The sequence below is a fragment of the Propithecus coquereli genome, unplaced genomic scaffold (genome assembly GCF_000956105.1).
Source record: "Propithecus coquereli isolate 6110/MARCELLA unplaced genomic scaffold, Pcoq_1.0 Scaffold148, whole genome shotgun sequence".
Classification (NCBI taxonomy): Eukaryota; Metazoa; Chordata; class Mammalia; order Primates; family Indriidae; genus Propithecus; species Propithecus coquereli.
Window position 1 is genome coordinate 5,014,572 of NW_012139191.1, and position 17,504 is coordinate 5,032,075.

At 49.2% G+C, this 17,504-nt stretch overlaps 1 protein-coding gene across 1 annotated transcript in view; it reads left to right on the forward strand.

The window, feature by feature from the left end:
- Nucleotides 1-206: 206 nt before the first annotated feature.
- The window catches only part of BACE2 (beta-site APP-cleaving enzyme 2), a 101,243-nt gene continuing 83,945 nt past the window's right edge, over nt 207-17,504 (forward strand). The window contains exon 1 of the mRNA XM_012640079.1: nt 207-374. Coding sequence (XP_012495533.1) covers nt 207-374 — 168 coding nt within the window. The remainder of the gene's footprint in view (nt 375-17,504) is intronic.

The window sequence follows — 17,504 nt, forward strand, 5'->3', positions numbered from 1 at the left end:
CGGCACCCCAAGAGCCAGGCCCTGGGTGCCCCAAGTGCTCTGGACAGAGCATTTCTTCTTGCTGTCCCTCGAGGGGAGGACCATGGGCCCGACTAAAGAGGAGGAATCTGAGGTCCAGAGAAGCTGAGGAACTTTACCCGAAGTCCCACAGCCAGGAAGGATCGCTCCAAGGCGTATTTGACTGCCAAGTCCGCGTGCTTACCGCGATGCCACCTGCCACGTGTCATACGATGCTGAATGCGTTTGCTCCTCGAGACTTTGATCAAAACCGCATCAGAAAATCAGAGGAGCCTACAGAACCAGTGTTTGCGATTCACGTCTATCAAGGCAGGAACAGGAAGCAGATGCTTCTGGGGAACTGTGATGAGGTGGAGGTGAGCTCCTCCTGTAGGTGTGACTGCAGAGTCACTGCGTGGTAAAGTAAGCAAGGGACAGCATCAGCATGAAAAGTTCAAAAAAAGTAAAAATCCAGGGAGTGCAGTTTGGAGATTGAAGATGTAAAGGAAAATAGGATGATGATCAAGACCCGGTGGACGAAACGCTCCGGACAGCCATGGTGCAGCTGCTTTCTCGTGCTGAAGGACGGAGGACAGGTGCCAGGAAACTTCGCCGCCCAGGCAGGGTGCGGTGACATGAATGTTTCCTGCACCACAACACTCGGCTAAGTCAGGAAAGCACAGACAAGGAGGAAGCACAGCAGTCACAAAGCAGGGTAAGGTGGGCGCCCCTACTTCAGCAAGGATGTTGCAAGAAGACCCGCGCCCGTCACCACCTGGCCCCTCCTCATTTCCCACCACTCACACCCCAACCCCCCAGCCCCACGTGTACCTCTGATCCAACGCCCGTTGCTTTTGTCTTCGGTTCCCACCCCGGTGAATCCGCTGGAGCCATGAGCCTGTCAGCCACAGGGGTCATTTCTGCAGGTCCTACCTGGATTCCAGGGCCCTCTGGGGTTCCACATCCAGGAAGCCCACCGAGGACAAGAGATGCTACCCAGAGATGCTGTCCCTCCCCAGGGGGCTCACTGCAGACAGGGCTCCGTGGCACCCTGGGTGGAGCAGGTGTCGTGGTCACTGCCCGGTACGCCGGATCATAGCGCTGAGACAATGAGTTTCACCAGTGCTTCAAGCAGGAAAGGTAGTGAGGATTTTCTTCTCTTACCCTACTACGCTTAAATCACAGAATGATGTGACTGCCTCATTCGTTCTGCAGGGAAATCGCCCAGCACGCCCTCTCCCTACTTGTAAGGCGAGTCCACATTCTGCCACCCGCAGAGCCAACTCAGCTCTGTCCCCAGTGTCACCCCAGCAGATTAGAGCCACCCAAGACTGGGTGTCAATGTGTCGCCTCCCACGGAACAAACTGGAGCAGACTGTGAAATACTAGTCAAAAGCTGGGCGATGAGGTGAGGGGATCGTGTCCCACAGGACGTGAGTGACCTCGACAGTGAATGTCCACTCGGAGGGGGAGGGCAGAGTTGAGGGCACTTGTCTCTTTGTATTACGTCCAAAACCCATGATTTTAGGAAAGAAATGGAGGCCTATGACAGAGAAAGTAAGAAACTTTAAAATCCAATTCTACCTCTGCTATCTACTAGTCATTTGTGACTCTAAACAAAGTATTTAGCCTCCATCAGCCTTCATTTCCTCAGTCTGTAGCCTTGAAGTAATTATTCTTGTTCTCCCACAACCTCGAAAGATTGCGGAGATGATCCTGTTATACTGGGAATTGAATGCAGCTTTGGGTTCATTTTTTCTTAAGTATAAAGCACTGTTACAATGAGCGCTTTATGCTTGCCCTATAGTAAGGGGAGAATCAGAGTAATTGGGGTTATTATAGTCACATTCTACTCCTAGGTTTTGTGAAAGATGTAGCGTAGATTACATAAGCCCTTAAAACACTTTATTGTATATTGATCAACAAAAAAATCTTTTTTCAAATATTTGATGCCTGAGAAAGCAAATGTTTATTAAAACCTAATAAAAGCATCTTTGTAAGAATAATGCAGATTCTACCCTCTTTGTGTGGCTATTGCAAAGACTAAAGGGCATCGTGCAGCCAGAAGCCTGTTTGAGGAGCAATTCCCACCATGGCTGCTGCTGTTACGCTCGCATAAGCTGCGGGCGCAGTGTGGCAGCCCGGGCCAGCAGAGGGAGATCGGTAACCACTGGGGCTCAGGGAAGGGCTGGGGCACGTGTGCGTGTGTGTGTGTACATGTGTGTGTGTGTGTGCGTGCATGTGTGTATGCATGTGTGTGTGTACATGTGTGCATGTGTGCACGTGTGTGTGTGTGTGTTGGGGGGTAACAGGATGACAGGCCATGGAAGGGGGGAGGGAAGGAGAGAAGGGCAGGGGACGGGCACAGAGAGCATGGTGGGCCCAAGCACGGCGTGGCAGAGTGGTGCTCAGAGGGACCCTCTTGGCCCCTGGGGGATGCTGTCACTCCCTCAAGAGACTCGATTCCCGACTGCACCTGAGCAGCGAGTCTCTGGGCAGGGGAGGAGAGGGGCCCCGAGAGCACCTCGCCAGCAAAGGTGGGGGATAGAAGGGGTTGCTGAGACCGGTGTCCTGACAAGCCCGGAAACCCTGAGACCGAGAACCTGTCCGCCCGACTTCCTGATCTGTGAGGCTGCGGCTGCCAGGAGCCTGTCATCATCCTCACCGTAGTTTTCCGTGTATGCGACTCTGCTAGACTAATGCAATTACCGTGTCACCTTCAGACCCTGGCCCCCATCCAGCTGCTCCCGGGGCCAGAACACCCACCGGGAGAGGATAATGAAGCAGGTGACACCTGAGAGGGCTGCAGGGCCAGCCGACAACCCCGCCCACCCCAGAGCTGATGACTTTCAGACATATTCCTCAGGGCCGGGGCATGAGAGGCTGCCGGGGCCTCCCTGAGAGGCCGTTATCTTCCGAAAATTCCCTCGTTCTGGTCTTGTTGAGCAGGCAGGTCAAGTCCTCTTACTTTAAAAAGTCAGTGGATCGTTAATCTAATTAACATAATGAAACTGGTGTTTCCATATGGCTCCGAGCCAGGAGTTAAAGAAGCAAATGAGGCCACAGACTAGCTTACGGTTGTGCAGGATGTGGACTGCACAACCCAAGGGTCCTCATTCCCGTGGACTGTGCTGGAATGGTGTCCCCCGAGGCTGTCTCCACCCTGAGCAGCGTGTGCAAGTCAGGCTCCCACAGGCTAAGGTAGCACAGGATGGAAGAACGACTCTGCGCCTACGTGTCAGTGAAGAACATGGAAGGTCAGTGTTGGGGGAGGAAAAAACAAGCAGATCAGGGGCAGTGTGGAACACCGTTTCTTCTACGCCATTCCCTGGGAGTCACAATCCCTGGCCACTTGCATCTGGGAATTTATTCCCTTGTCTGGAAATACCCTGCCTTCGTTGCTCCTTGCAAAGAACAGAAACATAAGAAAAGCCCTTTCGTTACCTGGTACGGCGCTGCACGCGGGCACAGCGACGGGAAGATAAAAGCCCGGCTTGCCGGGCACACAATGGGAGATTCACAGGCCCTGCCGACAGAGACGCGCTGGGAAAGAAAGTTCGATTCAGGGGAGGAAACGCTAGCTGGGGACTCATTCGAACTGATCTGGCTGAGCTGATGTTCACACCCGTACTCTGCAAAGGAGCCCTCCCACCCCCGTGCGTAATAACTCTGCCCACAGAAGCGGGGGCCTGCAGAAAGTGCACACTTGCCAGGGAGGGCGGGGCGATTCCCTAAGATGGGGCCTGCTCTCCGACCGCCCGCGTTTCAGCACGATGTTCCTCAGCTCAGACCTGTTCCCACAGCTCTGAAGGCAGATCGCAGACAAGACCCTGGCCGATCCCTCAGCCGCGGAGCCCAAACCACAGGCTCAGGAAAAGTGCGGGCCCTCAGTGGGACTGCCCCACTGTCCCGGCTCTCCCAAGCGATTGGGAAACGGAGAGACCACAGGCACAGGAAAGCACCGAGGACAGCACCCTGGCACCTCCAACACTAAGAGGTTGACAAGGGGAGGGGCCCACAGATGGTCCTGGGAAAGGGAGACCCAGAGGAAGGAGGGAAACCAAGAGGGAAAAGTGAGGCAGGAATCACGAGAATGAAGGCAGAAGGGCCAGCCCCTGCACGAGCACTGCCAAGGGCTCAGGTCAGGCGGGGACCGGGGTTTGGAGCCAAAGATTATTCCCAGTTTTATTCAAGAACCCATGCGAAATATTCCGTTCCAGGGTTTGGAGCCAAAGGCTGATTTCATACACTTGATTGCCTTCCCTGGGCTGTGGAAGTTCTTCCCCAGGATTCACACTGGGTTTCGTCAAGTTCAATGTCCAACGTGGTGGCAACAGAGACCCAAGGACATGAATTTGCGTATTTTTTTCCAAGCGTCGAGCACAAAATACCCCAGGCCAAGGTCCATCCCAAGGAGTTTGAAAAAGAAAAACTCTACAGCCAGCACTTTCCCAAGCAGAAAGGCCAGCAAGTTCATGAGCCAACCACCACGTTCCTAAACAGAGAGCGCGCAGCCTTCAAGAGCAGATAAGGCAAGCTTGTTTCCATGTCGTGGGGAGGATGTTACTGTTCTGCGTTCTATAAAGTATGGATACATTACAGTATTTTCTTTCGAAAGCAAACAAAAGAACTTTTCTTAAATGAAAATAATCTAAAAATAGTGATAAAGGAAAAAACCCAAAGAAACATGTTACCCTCACATTCTTCCTGAAGTTATAGCATGGATCCATTTCTCCAGCGCCAGAATCCGATGTCTCCACCTAGGAGGGGAAAATTCCTTAACTTCTCTGGGTGTCAATGGTCTCATTTGTAAGTCAAGGATAATAACAACTGTTGCCCACAGTTGCTTGAGAATTGAATGAGGCGACCTGTATAGCAGCCTGGTATATGGCACTGGTAAATATTATCGCAACAGTGATTATCAGCTTTAAGCATCCTTCCCAAGAAGGCAAATCTCTACCGGGGGTCCTTTGCCCATCGGGAAGCCCCACAGTGTGAACTGGCCGTGTACCAGCTCCAAGGTCCCCACCCTGACGGACCCAGGTTACCCTCCCTGCCCCTCGCAAGTGACTCCCAGATTGGTGGAAGGAGCCCTCCCGACGTTTTCTCCTCAACATGTGAGGGATGAAGGCTCTTTGCAGGATCCTGGGTGGCTGGAGGAGCCAGCAGGAGCAGTGTGGGCTTGCCATTCCAACCCCGTATCTGTGGTTTAAAACAAATAGTTGTGACGTATTGTGCACACAGGTCCACATCCTGCTCTCCGCCCGGGGACAACATTCATGCGGCGACTTCCTTTGTTAGTACTTTCTTGTCTGCTCTCGAACTGGCCTCCACCCACCTGAAGAGGAAGAAAAGGGAGTAGCCCCAAGTTGCCCCGCAAAAGGCAAACAAACCCCACCTTGCCAACCCAACCCAGCCCAACCCGACCCTGGGCAGCCAGGGACAGAGCCCGGGCTCCGTCTGCCAGTCACCAGCCCTGGCCTCCTCGGGGTTTGTCAAGGTGCTCTGCTCCACAGGGCCACGGCCTGTCCCTGGAGTGGAGAAAGTCAGTGTTCCAAACCCAGAATGTAAATTAGAAGGGTTTCTGGTCTGATTATTTAAAAGACTTCAAAAATATGTTTGAACCCAAGTCGCCATTGATAATAATTATTATTAATTAAAGAAATATGTAGTGACTAGCACTTAAAATGTGCCGGCTCTATGGGAGGTGACAGATGTGTATTATCACTTAACTTCACAAGTATTTGATGAAGGGAGCTCTGTCTCCCATTCCACAGAAGAGGAAGCTGAGGTGCAAAGAAACAAAATGGTTCGCCGGAGAGCACGCAGCTGGCGCAGACTGAGTCAGGATCACTCCTCCTTAGTGTGGGACCAGGGGGATGCCCCCTCCAGTTAAGCCCTCCCTCGCCCCCACCCATCACACCCCGGTCCCACCGCCACCCTGGCAAGACTATGGGGCCTCGCTTCCTGCCCCTCCCCCATTTCCACCCTACCCCCACACACTGAAAGAGTTAATTGGAATAATCTGCAATATTCTTCCTCAGATATTTCGTGATTTTGTCTTTTTACATGGCACCTCCTGTTTCAAGAATCCTTTCTTAACAATTGCATTACATTTTTCAGCCATAGTATCAACAATTGTTTAGATTCCATTTTGTTTGCAGTCATATGCCACATAATGACATTTCGGTCAACAACGGATCACATACGTGTCTGTGGTCCCATAAGATTATAATGGGGTTGAAAAATTCCTGTTGCCTAGTGAAGTTGTAGCCATCACAACGTCGTGACGCAAGCATCATTCCCGTGTTTGTGGTGTGCTGATGTAAACAAACCTGCTGTGCCGCCAGTCCTAGAAAATCTAGCGCATGGTTACGTATAGTACCTAATACTTGATAAGGATAATAAATGACCATACTTTCTATTTTATCATCATTTTAGAGTGTAATCCTTCTACTTAGAAAAAAATTAACTGTAAAACAGCCTCGGGGATCTCTTTCAGGCCGTGTTCCGGAAGACGGCATTGTTATCACAGCAGATGACAGCTCCCTGGGTGTTACTGCCCCTGGACACTTTCCAGTGGGACAAGATGTGGAGGTGGACACGGATATCGATGATCCCAACCTGTGTAGGCCTAGGCTGATGCGTGTGTTTGCGTCTCAGTTTTTAACAAAAAGGTTAAAACGTAAAAGAAATAAAAATTTTTAAAGTCAAAAAAGCTTATAGCATAAGGACACATAAAGAAAGAAAATGTCTCTACAGCTATGCAATGTATTTGTGTTTCAAGCTAAACGTTGCTACAAAAGAGTCAAAAAGTTTAGAAAGTAAAAAGTTACAGTAACATAAGGTTAATGCATAATTGAAGACTTTTTTGTATAAATTCAGCGCAGCCTAAGTGTCCAGCGTTTGTGAATCCACAGTAGTGGACAGTGGTGCCCGAGGCCTTAACATCCCCTGGCCACTCGCTCGCTCGCTCACCCACAGCAACTTGCAGTCCTGCAAGCCCCATTCACGGAAGGTGTCCTAGATAGCTGTACCACTTTACATTTTATACTGTACTTTTACTGTATGTCTTCTATGTCTCGATGCACAAATACTCGCCACTGTGTCACAGCTGCCTACCGTATTCAGTACAGTAGCACGCCGTGCGGGGTTGGGGCCGAGGAGCCACAGGCCGTCCAGCCCAGGCGCGCAGTAGGCCATGCCATGCAGATCTGTGTAAGCACACTCAGCGACGCCCACACAATGACAAAACCACCTAACACCACATTTCTCAGAACGTATCCTGTCACTAAATGACACCCCACTGTACTTGTTTTTCCATTCTATTATCAACAATTGTTTAGATTCAATTGTCTTAGTCACATCATTTTTCTCAGATACTTCACCTTCTTTTTTATGAACTCCTCCTTCTGGCTCATTTTTTTTCACTGGGTTGAAGTAGTTCACGAATAAGCACTTGCTCAGTAAGGGCACGTGGCAGCTGCACCATTCTTTCCTCTGCTCCTTCCCACAGGAGAGGTAGCTGGGCTGGGTGCGGAATTCCAGGACTCTCCTCTCTCCCTTGGCTCTGCGGCTCTACTGTCTGCTGCCATCCAGCCCGCTGGAGAGACTCCCACTCCACGCGGACACAAAGCTTAAACAATTTCTCTTTATCTTTGGAATTCAGAAGTGTCTTTTAAAATAATTCCCCCAGCATCTGACAAGCATTTTTGATCTGATATCTTCGGATATCAAGGAAAACGTCTTATTTCTTTGATTCTTGTGTCACCTCCACCATTTCTGCTTTCTCTTCTTGGACTCCTGTGACATAGAGGTAAAGGTTTCCTGGATCTTCCTTCTTCACGAAAAGCTCCTTTCATCATTCCCACCATTCCTCAAATACACCGAGGCACTAATTCAGTGCATCGGAGTTTAGCTCAGTCCCTTCGGCCATTTACTGCCTCTATCGACTTATTCTTTTATTCTCAGAAAGTACGTTTTTATCTCTAGTGATTCTTTTTTGAGCTCCGATGGCTTTTTTTTTTTTTTTTTTAAGTAAAAGCTCTTTTTTCTTTTCTGATACAATAGCTTCTAAAATTTCCCTGAGGGAGTAAAAAACTACTGAAATGATTTATGGGTTCTCCACAGCCCTCTCAGCTCAGCGGCCCCCTCTTGTGTCTGGGCATTTCTCACTGTCCCCTTACATTGATAAGAAACAGCTAAGGTTGATGAATTTTGGCAGCTAGCGGGGGTTCTCTCTGTCACCATTTTAGTGGGAGTCTTTGGGAGGGAGCAGAGAGGATGGAACTGGGGGCAGGAGCAGCTGACAGCCCCCCCCAGGGCACGGTGCAGTGGGAGAACGGAGGCAGGTGGGTGGGGGCTGAGCTGGTGGCTGTCACTCTGAGCCATGCTGGTGGCTGTGGGCGCTCTAGTCTGCCGGCCAAGGCTGGACAGTCCCTCTGTGGGAGGCACTCTGCTGGAATTATTGAGGCTCTTTAATTAGTTCTCCCACAACTGCTCTGGGTTCCACACCCACCCTTCTGGCTTCTCTCCACCGGTGGGATCCGAGAGGGCAGGGCCATGAGTGGGCTTTTCGCTATGGCCTGGAGGCCTTGCCCTGTTCTATTATAGCATCCTAACGTGAACCGCAGCACCGCCCTCTTCCCTTGGGGTCCTGCTGTCTGCCCAGGGCCCTGCCAGCTCAAATGCCCACATCACTTAGCAGGCAGCCCACGGGGGCAATCTGAGGTCAAATGCCACCACCAGCTGCTCTGTGTACAGGAGGGATGTGCCTGATGATTTGTCTGTTGAGCTCCTTTGCTGTCCCCTCCTCCAGCCCCCACCGCACTGTGAGCTGCTGCTCCCCGAGCCTGGTGGACAGTCAGCAAGGTTCTGTGAAGCCCACGTTGCCTCTCTCTCGGTGAGAGATGAAACTGACCTGATTTAAACAGGGCCAGCCAGAGCTTCTGAACCTCCCATGAGCACAAGCATCTCTTGGGACAGTGTGAAAATGCAGATTCCCAGCCACCCCCCAGTCTGACTTGCATTTTCTGCTGCCCTTGCTTTATTTTCCCCACTTCTCTCCCTCCCTCCTTCACGCTTTAACTTTTTTCTCCTATAAATCATAACTCTGCAGAAAAGACAAACCCATTCTCTAAATGGTCCCTGTCAAGACCGACACTTTTGCAGGCACTGGCCTGAATCTGTCTTCCTCCAGACTTTTACCAGGGAAGAGAAAAGACTGAGACTATTAGAAAATGATCAAAATAAACATAGCACATTAAAGAAGATGCTTGTGCCGCCAAAGGAATCGGTCTGCGGCTGGCAACCCACTTGGGATTTCACCACTCCAGGACTCGTCTTTCCTGCTTGCGTTGGCATTAATATTAATTAACCACGATGATCCGAAAGTTGCTGCGAATTCCAAAAAGATGCTGAATGTTCTAAAGATGATCCCATTCTCTCACCTGCAGGGCCATAACCAAATGACTCTCGGTCTCTAAAGGAAGAAGTGGAAACTGTTCTTGGTGCGATGGGAATGGTGAACTTGTGCAGTTACAGATGGGAATTAAGAGGGCGATCGGACCAAGCTCGAGAAATGAGTAAGAAGGCAGGCAGGCAGTCCAGACAGGCACCCCACAGGTCAAGGAGACACACAGCCAAAGGGTCACAGGCTAAAAGCCAAGGCAACGTTTTCAGCAAAGGTAGACTAGTATCTGCTGAGTGACCACTGCATAACAAGTAGTCCTCCTACGTTGCCCAATTTCGCCAACTCTGATGATATTAAGATATGCACTTCTGCCAGAAGAACCATTCTTTTACGTACTAACAAGAAAAGAAATGCCACCATTAAACCATGATACTTTATTATCATTTAGGGATTTTGTTTTACAAGTATGAAGAAGGTTTTGGCCCTATTTAGACATTCCTGTATAAACATAAAACATAAGTGAAATCATTTGTTAAATTATTCCTAAAATTTCTGGGCTAACTCTTCTGGAATCACTTTTGGACTCAGAGTCATCCAAACCCAGGTCTTCCCGCGCAATAGCATCCTCTGTGCCCTTGGGGTATCAGGTGATACAGGGTTTCCGGGAGTAGTGCATCAGTTTCCTCTAGCTGCTGTGACAAATTACCACAATCTTAGTGGCTGAAAACAAGGTGAGTCTTATCACCTTTCACTTCTCCTGGTCAGAGGTCTGACATGGGTCTCGTGGGCTGAGTCAGGGTGCTGGCAAGATTGCTTTCGCTCTTGGGGGCCCCTCCGTTTCCCTGCCTTTACCAGTTTCTCAGGACACCGGTGCCCTTTTGGTCACGGCCCTCTTCCTCCCTCTCCAAAGCCAGCAAGTTTGCATCTCTTCGGCCACAGCGAGGAAAGGTTCTCTGATTCAAGGATGCACTTGGTCACTCTGGGCCCGTCTAGATTCTCCAGCATAATCCCCCCGTCACAAGGACCTTCATCAAGTCACATCTTCAAAGCTCTTTTTGCCACATTAGGTGACTTATTGACTGGCTCTGGGGATTAGGGCCCGGACATCTTTGGGGAACCATTATCCTGCCCACCACAAGGAGTTTCCTGTGGTCCGGAACACCGCCAGCCTCCGAGCCCTTCTTGGAAGTGTTTATGCTGCGGCTCTCTTAACAGCACCAGAAGGCGTCAACAGAAAGTTTTTAGACAAGCCCGAGACTCATACACAATTCCCAAATGATCCTCAGATCATTTGGTAACTGAAACGCCACAAGAAGTGGTTTCCAATCACGACAGCAGGCATCATCACCAAACGCATGCCTCCACCGCGTGTGCCGCTGTCCGAGAGAGAACGTGAGGAACATGGTGGCAGCTGTGTCCTGCCTTTGGAGCAGATGAAACGGGGACAGACAGAATTGAGAGACTGGAATATGATTTCACCCTGACAAGGCACCTGCTCCCCGAATAAATTAAACCATCCTGACACGCACCTTCGGGGGGCGCCACTCATGTTGAATCTATGAGAACAGGACCTAGGGGATGGATAGTTGACACACAAATAAAGAAACCAAGTCTCAGGGAGCAGAATCAAGTTTTCTGGCACACACCAGTGGTCTGGGGCGGAATCAGAAGTTGATCCCAGGTCTCAGGGCTTCTGTGCCTCCCACCAGCATTTGTCTTCATGCGCACCAAAAGCGCAGGGCTGGAGGTGAACAGGTTCGCGGAAACCTCTGTGAGTTTGGCAGTGCCCGGGTGGGATCCTGCTGATGCATAATAAGGATGGGCCTATTTATCCAACCGACGTGTTCCTGAAAGTGTACATGGCTTTCTGTAAATGGGACTCTATTTTAGACACACGAGGGAGGGTTGTTATTTAAGGAAAGTCTGAGGTGAAACCTTACTTCCCTCTGTCCCAAAATGTACCTAATTAGTCATTTTAAGAAGGCAGCACGGTTTAGGAAAAAGAACATCAGCTTTGGAAGCTGACTGACTGGGTTCAAATCCAGGTTGGTCATTGACTCACTGTGACCTCAGAGAAGTTATCAACTCTCTGAGTTCAGCCCTCCCCGTGACGTGGATACACCATGCCTACCTCGGAGCGTTAGAGAATTAGAGTCCAGGACATGGTGGTAGCTCATGGCTCCTGTCCTCCAATTTTCTTTTATAAATACTAGTATCTACTATCCCCACCTCCCACTGCTTGAGGAGCAAAATTAGACAGGATTTGTGGTACTGCTCTAAAATTGAACAGCACCATGCAAACAGAAGGAATTATTTTGCAGATATCTGTGTATTGAGTGTTCCTAACAAAGGACCATCCTATAATGTGTCTTTCCTGCGTCGTGAAGATTGAATCTGCTAAGCACTAAATGCTAAATCTCCCTCCCCGAGCCCACTGCCCCATCCTCATGCAGCAGCTACCCAGTCGGTCCCCCTGTCTCCAGCTTCACCACCCGTAGCTCTTGTCCACCTAGAAGTAGAATGGTGTTTCCGAAAAGGAAATGTATTTGCAGTCTGTCTCCTGCCCAATTGTAGTCTCTCATGGAAGGGGCTTTTTGAGTGTTTTTCGCCCATGCGGGCCCAACTCTAGCATGGTGCTGGTACAGAGGAGGACTCAGCCTATGTCTATTAAGTGAGGGATTGTGGATACAGTCTGTGGGACCTCCCTGCCCCATCTCACCTGCAAGTCCTGCCTGGGCAGCTGTGGATCTGGAGGCCTTCTGTAGCTGGAGGACCATCCTGTAATCTCCAGAAAGGCCACATCAAAGGGGTGGCCCCAGCCCCAGGATGAAGAGCACAGGCTCTGAAATCAGCCCCAGGATTGTGAATACACTCACCAAATAGCAACTCTGTGCCTCAGTTTCTTATCTGTAAAATGGGAATAATAATGATGCCTGCTGATAGGGTTGGTATTAGGATTAAATAGTTCACTGAAAACACTGCATGGAACATTCCCCAGTAGTCCATATTATTTTGGAACAAATCGCATTTCATCCATGAAGATAGCAGCATGTGTCTCCCCTAGATAAGAACTCTTAACACACACACACACACACACACACACAGGCACACTACCATTATTATACCTAAAATATTAATAATTCCATACCATCATCCAGTGTTCAAATTTTTCTAATTGTCTCATAAATAACTTTGTCATTTTGTTCAAATCAGGATCCAAACAAGGTCCATATATTGGTCCATTGATTGACAGGGTATTGGGACTCTTTTGATCTAGAGCACGGCTTGGCAAACTTTCACTGAAAAAGGTTAGACAACAAATATTTTAGGCCTGTGGGCCACATGGTCTTTGTTGCACCTATTTAAACAAATGAGTATGGCTGTGTTTCGATAAAACTTTATTTACAAAAACAGACAGCTGGCCAGATTTGGCCTCCAAGAGGTACTTTGCCAACCTGTGATGTACAGGCTTGATCAAATTCAGGTTCGATTACTTGGGGACAAGAACATGTCATAGGTGGCATTGTGGATTTCCATCAGGAGCCACAGAATGTCAGGTGGTGCTTCTCTCTCCCCCTGTCTCTCCCTCTGTCTCTCCCTCTGTCTCTGTCTCTCTCTCATCAGGCGTGCATGCCAATATCTAGATCCATTAACTCATTAGGGGATGTAAAGTGGCCACATTCTAATTCTATCATCCCTTCTTCATTTATTGGTTGCAATAATTCTATAAAGAGAAGCTTGTCTTCATCAATTATTTCCTTATACTGAGGGATAGTTTGTACAGGAAAGTCAAGATAATAAAAATGCTGGACTCCTTTCCTTTCTTTGCCAGCTTTTAAAAATAATGAGTTGAGTTCCTTAGCATTCTTCAAAGATAATCAATGTACTTTTTAAAAGAACATTATGAGTGAATAGATTTCAACATAATGGACATGTTTTGAGCCACTGCAGTGACTGTCTTTAATAATGCTTGAATTGTCTCAGTTTTGCCCCAGTTATGACAGGCCCTCAGAAGTCTTTGATAACATCCTTGCTTTCTGATGTGATGGGATGTTCTAGGGATATCTTATTCAGTATATGAAATCAGCCTTCTTCAAAAAGCCCTGGTTCCCTCTAGAAAGAAGTGATATTTAAAAACCCTAATTTGAAAGGGCCAGGCTTGGTGGCTCATGCCTACAAGCCCAGCACTTTGGGAGGCCAAGGTGGGAGGATTGCCGGAGCTCAGGAATTCAAGACCAACCTGGGAAACATAGTGAGACTCCCGTCTCTACAAAATAATAAAAACCCTAATTTGAGTACTAGACATGTTCATTGTTTCTAGAGCTTTTCAGTAGGCACAACAAAGAATAGCTTTTTAAAAATATATAACAGAAGACCTCAGGAATACATAATGAAATTTCCAAATCAATTCAGGACCACAAAGGTCACTGAGCCTCTTCAATCTGACACCCACACCTCATCTTCCGCACATGCTCAAATTCCCGTTTCACTTGGGGAACTTTAAAAAACAGCAGTCCAGGAGCCCACCCCAAGCCAACTTAAACAGAACCTCTGGGGAAGAGGCGCAGGCAAGATCCCATAGGCAACACTAAGGAATGTCAGGGAATGGCATAGTCACCAGTGTGGAATGCTGCACAAGGGTTAAGAATAAAGACTGAGAAATGTCCATACAGCCTGTGAATCTGCGGGTGGAGTTTTTTAGGGTGAGGAGTGAGTGAAAGAGCGGAGTTGAGATAAGGAATACAGACAGCATTTTCAAGGAATATGGCTATAAGGGGGGGTGGGAGGTATGGGGCAGTAATCTGCCAAGGGCTAGGATCTAAAAAGGTTTACAAAAGAAGAGAGAAGTGGGAGCTTTAGTGTGTTTTATAAGTCGCTGAGAAGGATCCAGGAGGCAGGCAGAAAATGGGGTTTCAGAAGAAAGAAGGGACGATTTGATAGCATCCATCCGGCCGTAGGTGGCTGGTGTCCTCTTGCAAAGCCAGGGAGGTGCGGGATAGATAAAGAGGAAAGATGCCCTTGATCTAGTCTGCAAACTGAGGAGCAAGAATCAGATCTGATTTAGCATTTTCCACCCGGTCGCTGACAGAGTGCCTGGACATAGGACTTGTTATACATTGAAAATGACTTAAGACACAGATGAAACACAGCATGAACCTGCACTTCTCCACAAAGTGGTGGTCTGACCCTTTCAGGGGTCCCTCAGCTCAAAACTATTTTCATGATAATAGTGTTATTTGTCTTTTTCGCTCTCATTCTCTCATGCGTGTTGGGTAGAATTTTCCAGAGACTTCAGGACGTGTGATGACCTAACAGACGGCAGAAGCAGATAGGACAGCCCAACTGTCTTCTATTGAGCCAGACATTAAAAGAGATTCGCACAAATGCAAAATAATGTCAGTCTTCTCACTAATTTTTCTGAAAAATATAGTTTTCATTAAACTGTTATTCGTGTTGCTGTGTAATCAGTTTATGATTGTTATTTTTAAATGAATTTTACATATTGATAACATTTCTCAGTTTTAATTCATAATTTGGTAAACATTCATAGTTATGATCCACATAAACAAAGGCTCTTTGTGGTCCTCAATAAGCTTTTAGAGTGTAAAGGGCTCCTGAGGCCAGAAAGGTTGAGAATTGCTGGTGTCAGAGGCACACGGAACTGGCAGTGACAGCCGATGAGCGTGGGGGCACGTGCAGGCGCAGACTCTTCCTGGCTGAGAGCCACATATTCCTGCAAGGGTCCTTGGTTAGTCCCTGGGGCTGGAGAGGAGATCCTTGCCCACCTGCCACTGTCCAGGGACAGGCTCATTGATGATGTTTACTCTTTCCAAGGAGTGAGGGGCCATGTAGCTGAAGGGCTTTTGTCTTCCGGAGTGGCCCACGGGGGCCTGTGGCTGAAAACGAAGGTGCCCACAGAGGCTGTTAGGAGAGGGGGACTGGTGGGGGAGGAGGAGGCGGCCACCATGCAGTGAGGGAGAGCAGGCTGGTGTGCAGAGGACGCTGGGTGCCTTCAGGCAGTATGGAGCTCACTTTCTCCTCCCCTCCTCTGCTTTGCTCACCAGCACCACAGGAAACCGGTTCTTTCTTGGGGAAGAGCTTCAGGGTTGATATGAGGGGAAACCAATGCTCTCCCATGAGAGAGCTGCCACATACCATTTCGATTCAAACACCTGGAAGGTAAAGTTATTGTTTCCCAAATCCAGCCGGCACCAGAGCCCTGAGTAGGGATCAAGAACTCGAACGTAGGCCATTCATAAAAATAGAGACAGCCAAGGCGACAGTCACCAAGTGCTGTCACTTCGTCTTATCTCCTGACAAGACAGCTCTGTCATCCATTAGAACCGCATGCACCACTCTGTTTACATCTTTTGTATCCATTTACCTGCAAACCTAAACCATCCCTCTTAAAATGAAAAGCTCAGGAACATTCACCCTGGATGCAGCCAGGAGTTTCAAGTACAAACTTTAATTAGACTTGATATTTTAGAAGTTTCTCTTGTGGTTTTTAATTAATAGAGAGAGCAAATGTCTCCAATATTGAATTTATATGACACACAGCCCCTATATCAATGTCCTTAATAAATTTCATGTGCTTTTTGCAAGGGTTATATTCTTCTGAGAATTCTCTGAATGTCTTTTTGAACCCTCAAGCCTGGACACCAAGGAGTATAAATAATCATTTTTTAAAAATTATAACCTTGAATTTAAAATGTGAATATATGAATGTAAGAGCTCTGGAATAACTATGCAGATTTATGGAGAATATCAAGTTAGGATATATCACGGGACCCAACTAGGTTTTTCTTTGTGTGTCTGAGGATTTGTTAAACTTGAGACACAGTTTGGAGAAAATGTGATTTATAGTTAAAGTCGTCTAAAAATCAATATAGCTGAAGATCTCTGACATAAGGGTCCCTTGCAGAGCTAGATGTGATTCTAAAATTGGGAACACAGGAATAAAAATCAAATCTCTAGTTGAAGTAGCTGGAAATTGCAGAGAGAAGGGAAGCTTGGCTTTAACTCCCCACTGTTTGAAGATGGGCTTGTTTGTTTTTTGAAACGACCAACATAATTCAGCTGGAGGAGGTAGAAAGATGTTTCTATTCCTTGTTTTAGTGGAAATCGATGGACTTTAGCTTGTGTAATTGTCCCCCCCGCGCTTAATACCTAAAAGAAAATAAAAATAACCCTCCTTGCTTGCGTTAGTGAACTCGTTTCTGCGTCTGGGTGTCTAGGGCTAAACAAGTATTAATTAGATGGTCGGGAGGACTGGCTGGGGAGGGAGGCCTGCACGGTAGCAGGCAGCCCGGGACGGCCTGATTTGGGACGGTGATAGCAATTTGCCAGGTGGACCGAGGGGCCCCTGGGGGAGGTGAGCGAGCAGCTGCTAGCAGCCTCTCCTCTGCAGCTCGGGCAGGCGAGGGCGGGGAGAAGCCCAGGTTCACAGCCGGCCGCGGCGCCACCTGCCCCCCGGGGACGGAGGGGACAAGGGGAGAACCGAGGGTTTGGCTGGCAGCAGGCAGCGCCCAGGCCCCCCACCTCCCCCAGGATTTTTAGCGAAAATTCTCCAAAGCTCTCGCGTCCTCGCCTCCCTCCCTTAGTCCTTGTCCCTCCCCGCCCCCACTCTGACATCTTCTCATCACCCGGGGCCGCCGTGGGGACGAGGACGGGGGGCGGGCAGGAATCGGGGGGCAGCGCCCAGGCAATGGCTTGGTGAGCAGCCAGACCCCGGGGCGCACAGAGGCAGACGATGCTCCTGGCGAGGGGAGGCGCAGGCTCGGAGACTCGCTGTGAGGCTCGCAGCTTTTGGGGGGTTCCCTCCCCTCCTCCTTGACCCCAGAGTCACCCCCGACAGCTCCCGCCCCTGCGGGACGAGGGGACACCCGCGGGCCCTCTCGCGCGCGGGGCCAGGGGGCCAGTTCGGGCCCTCGCTGCCCCTTTAAGGGTTCCCGAAACTTTCCCCCCTGGTAGCAGATGAGCCTCGTCATATCCGTTGGCCGTGGCCGCCGGGCGCCTTCCGAGGAAATTCGGGACTTGAGTTTCCCGGGGAAGAGGCGCGGCCCGGCACGGCGGGGGCGGGCGGGGCGGGCGC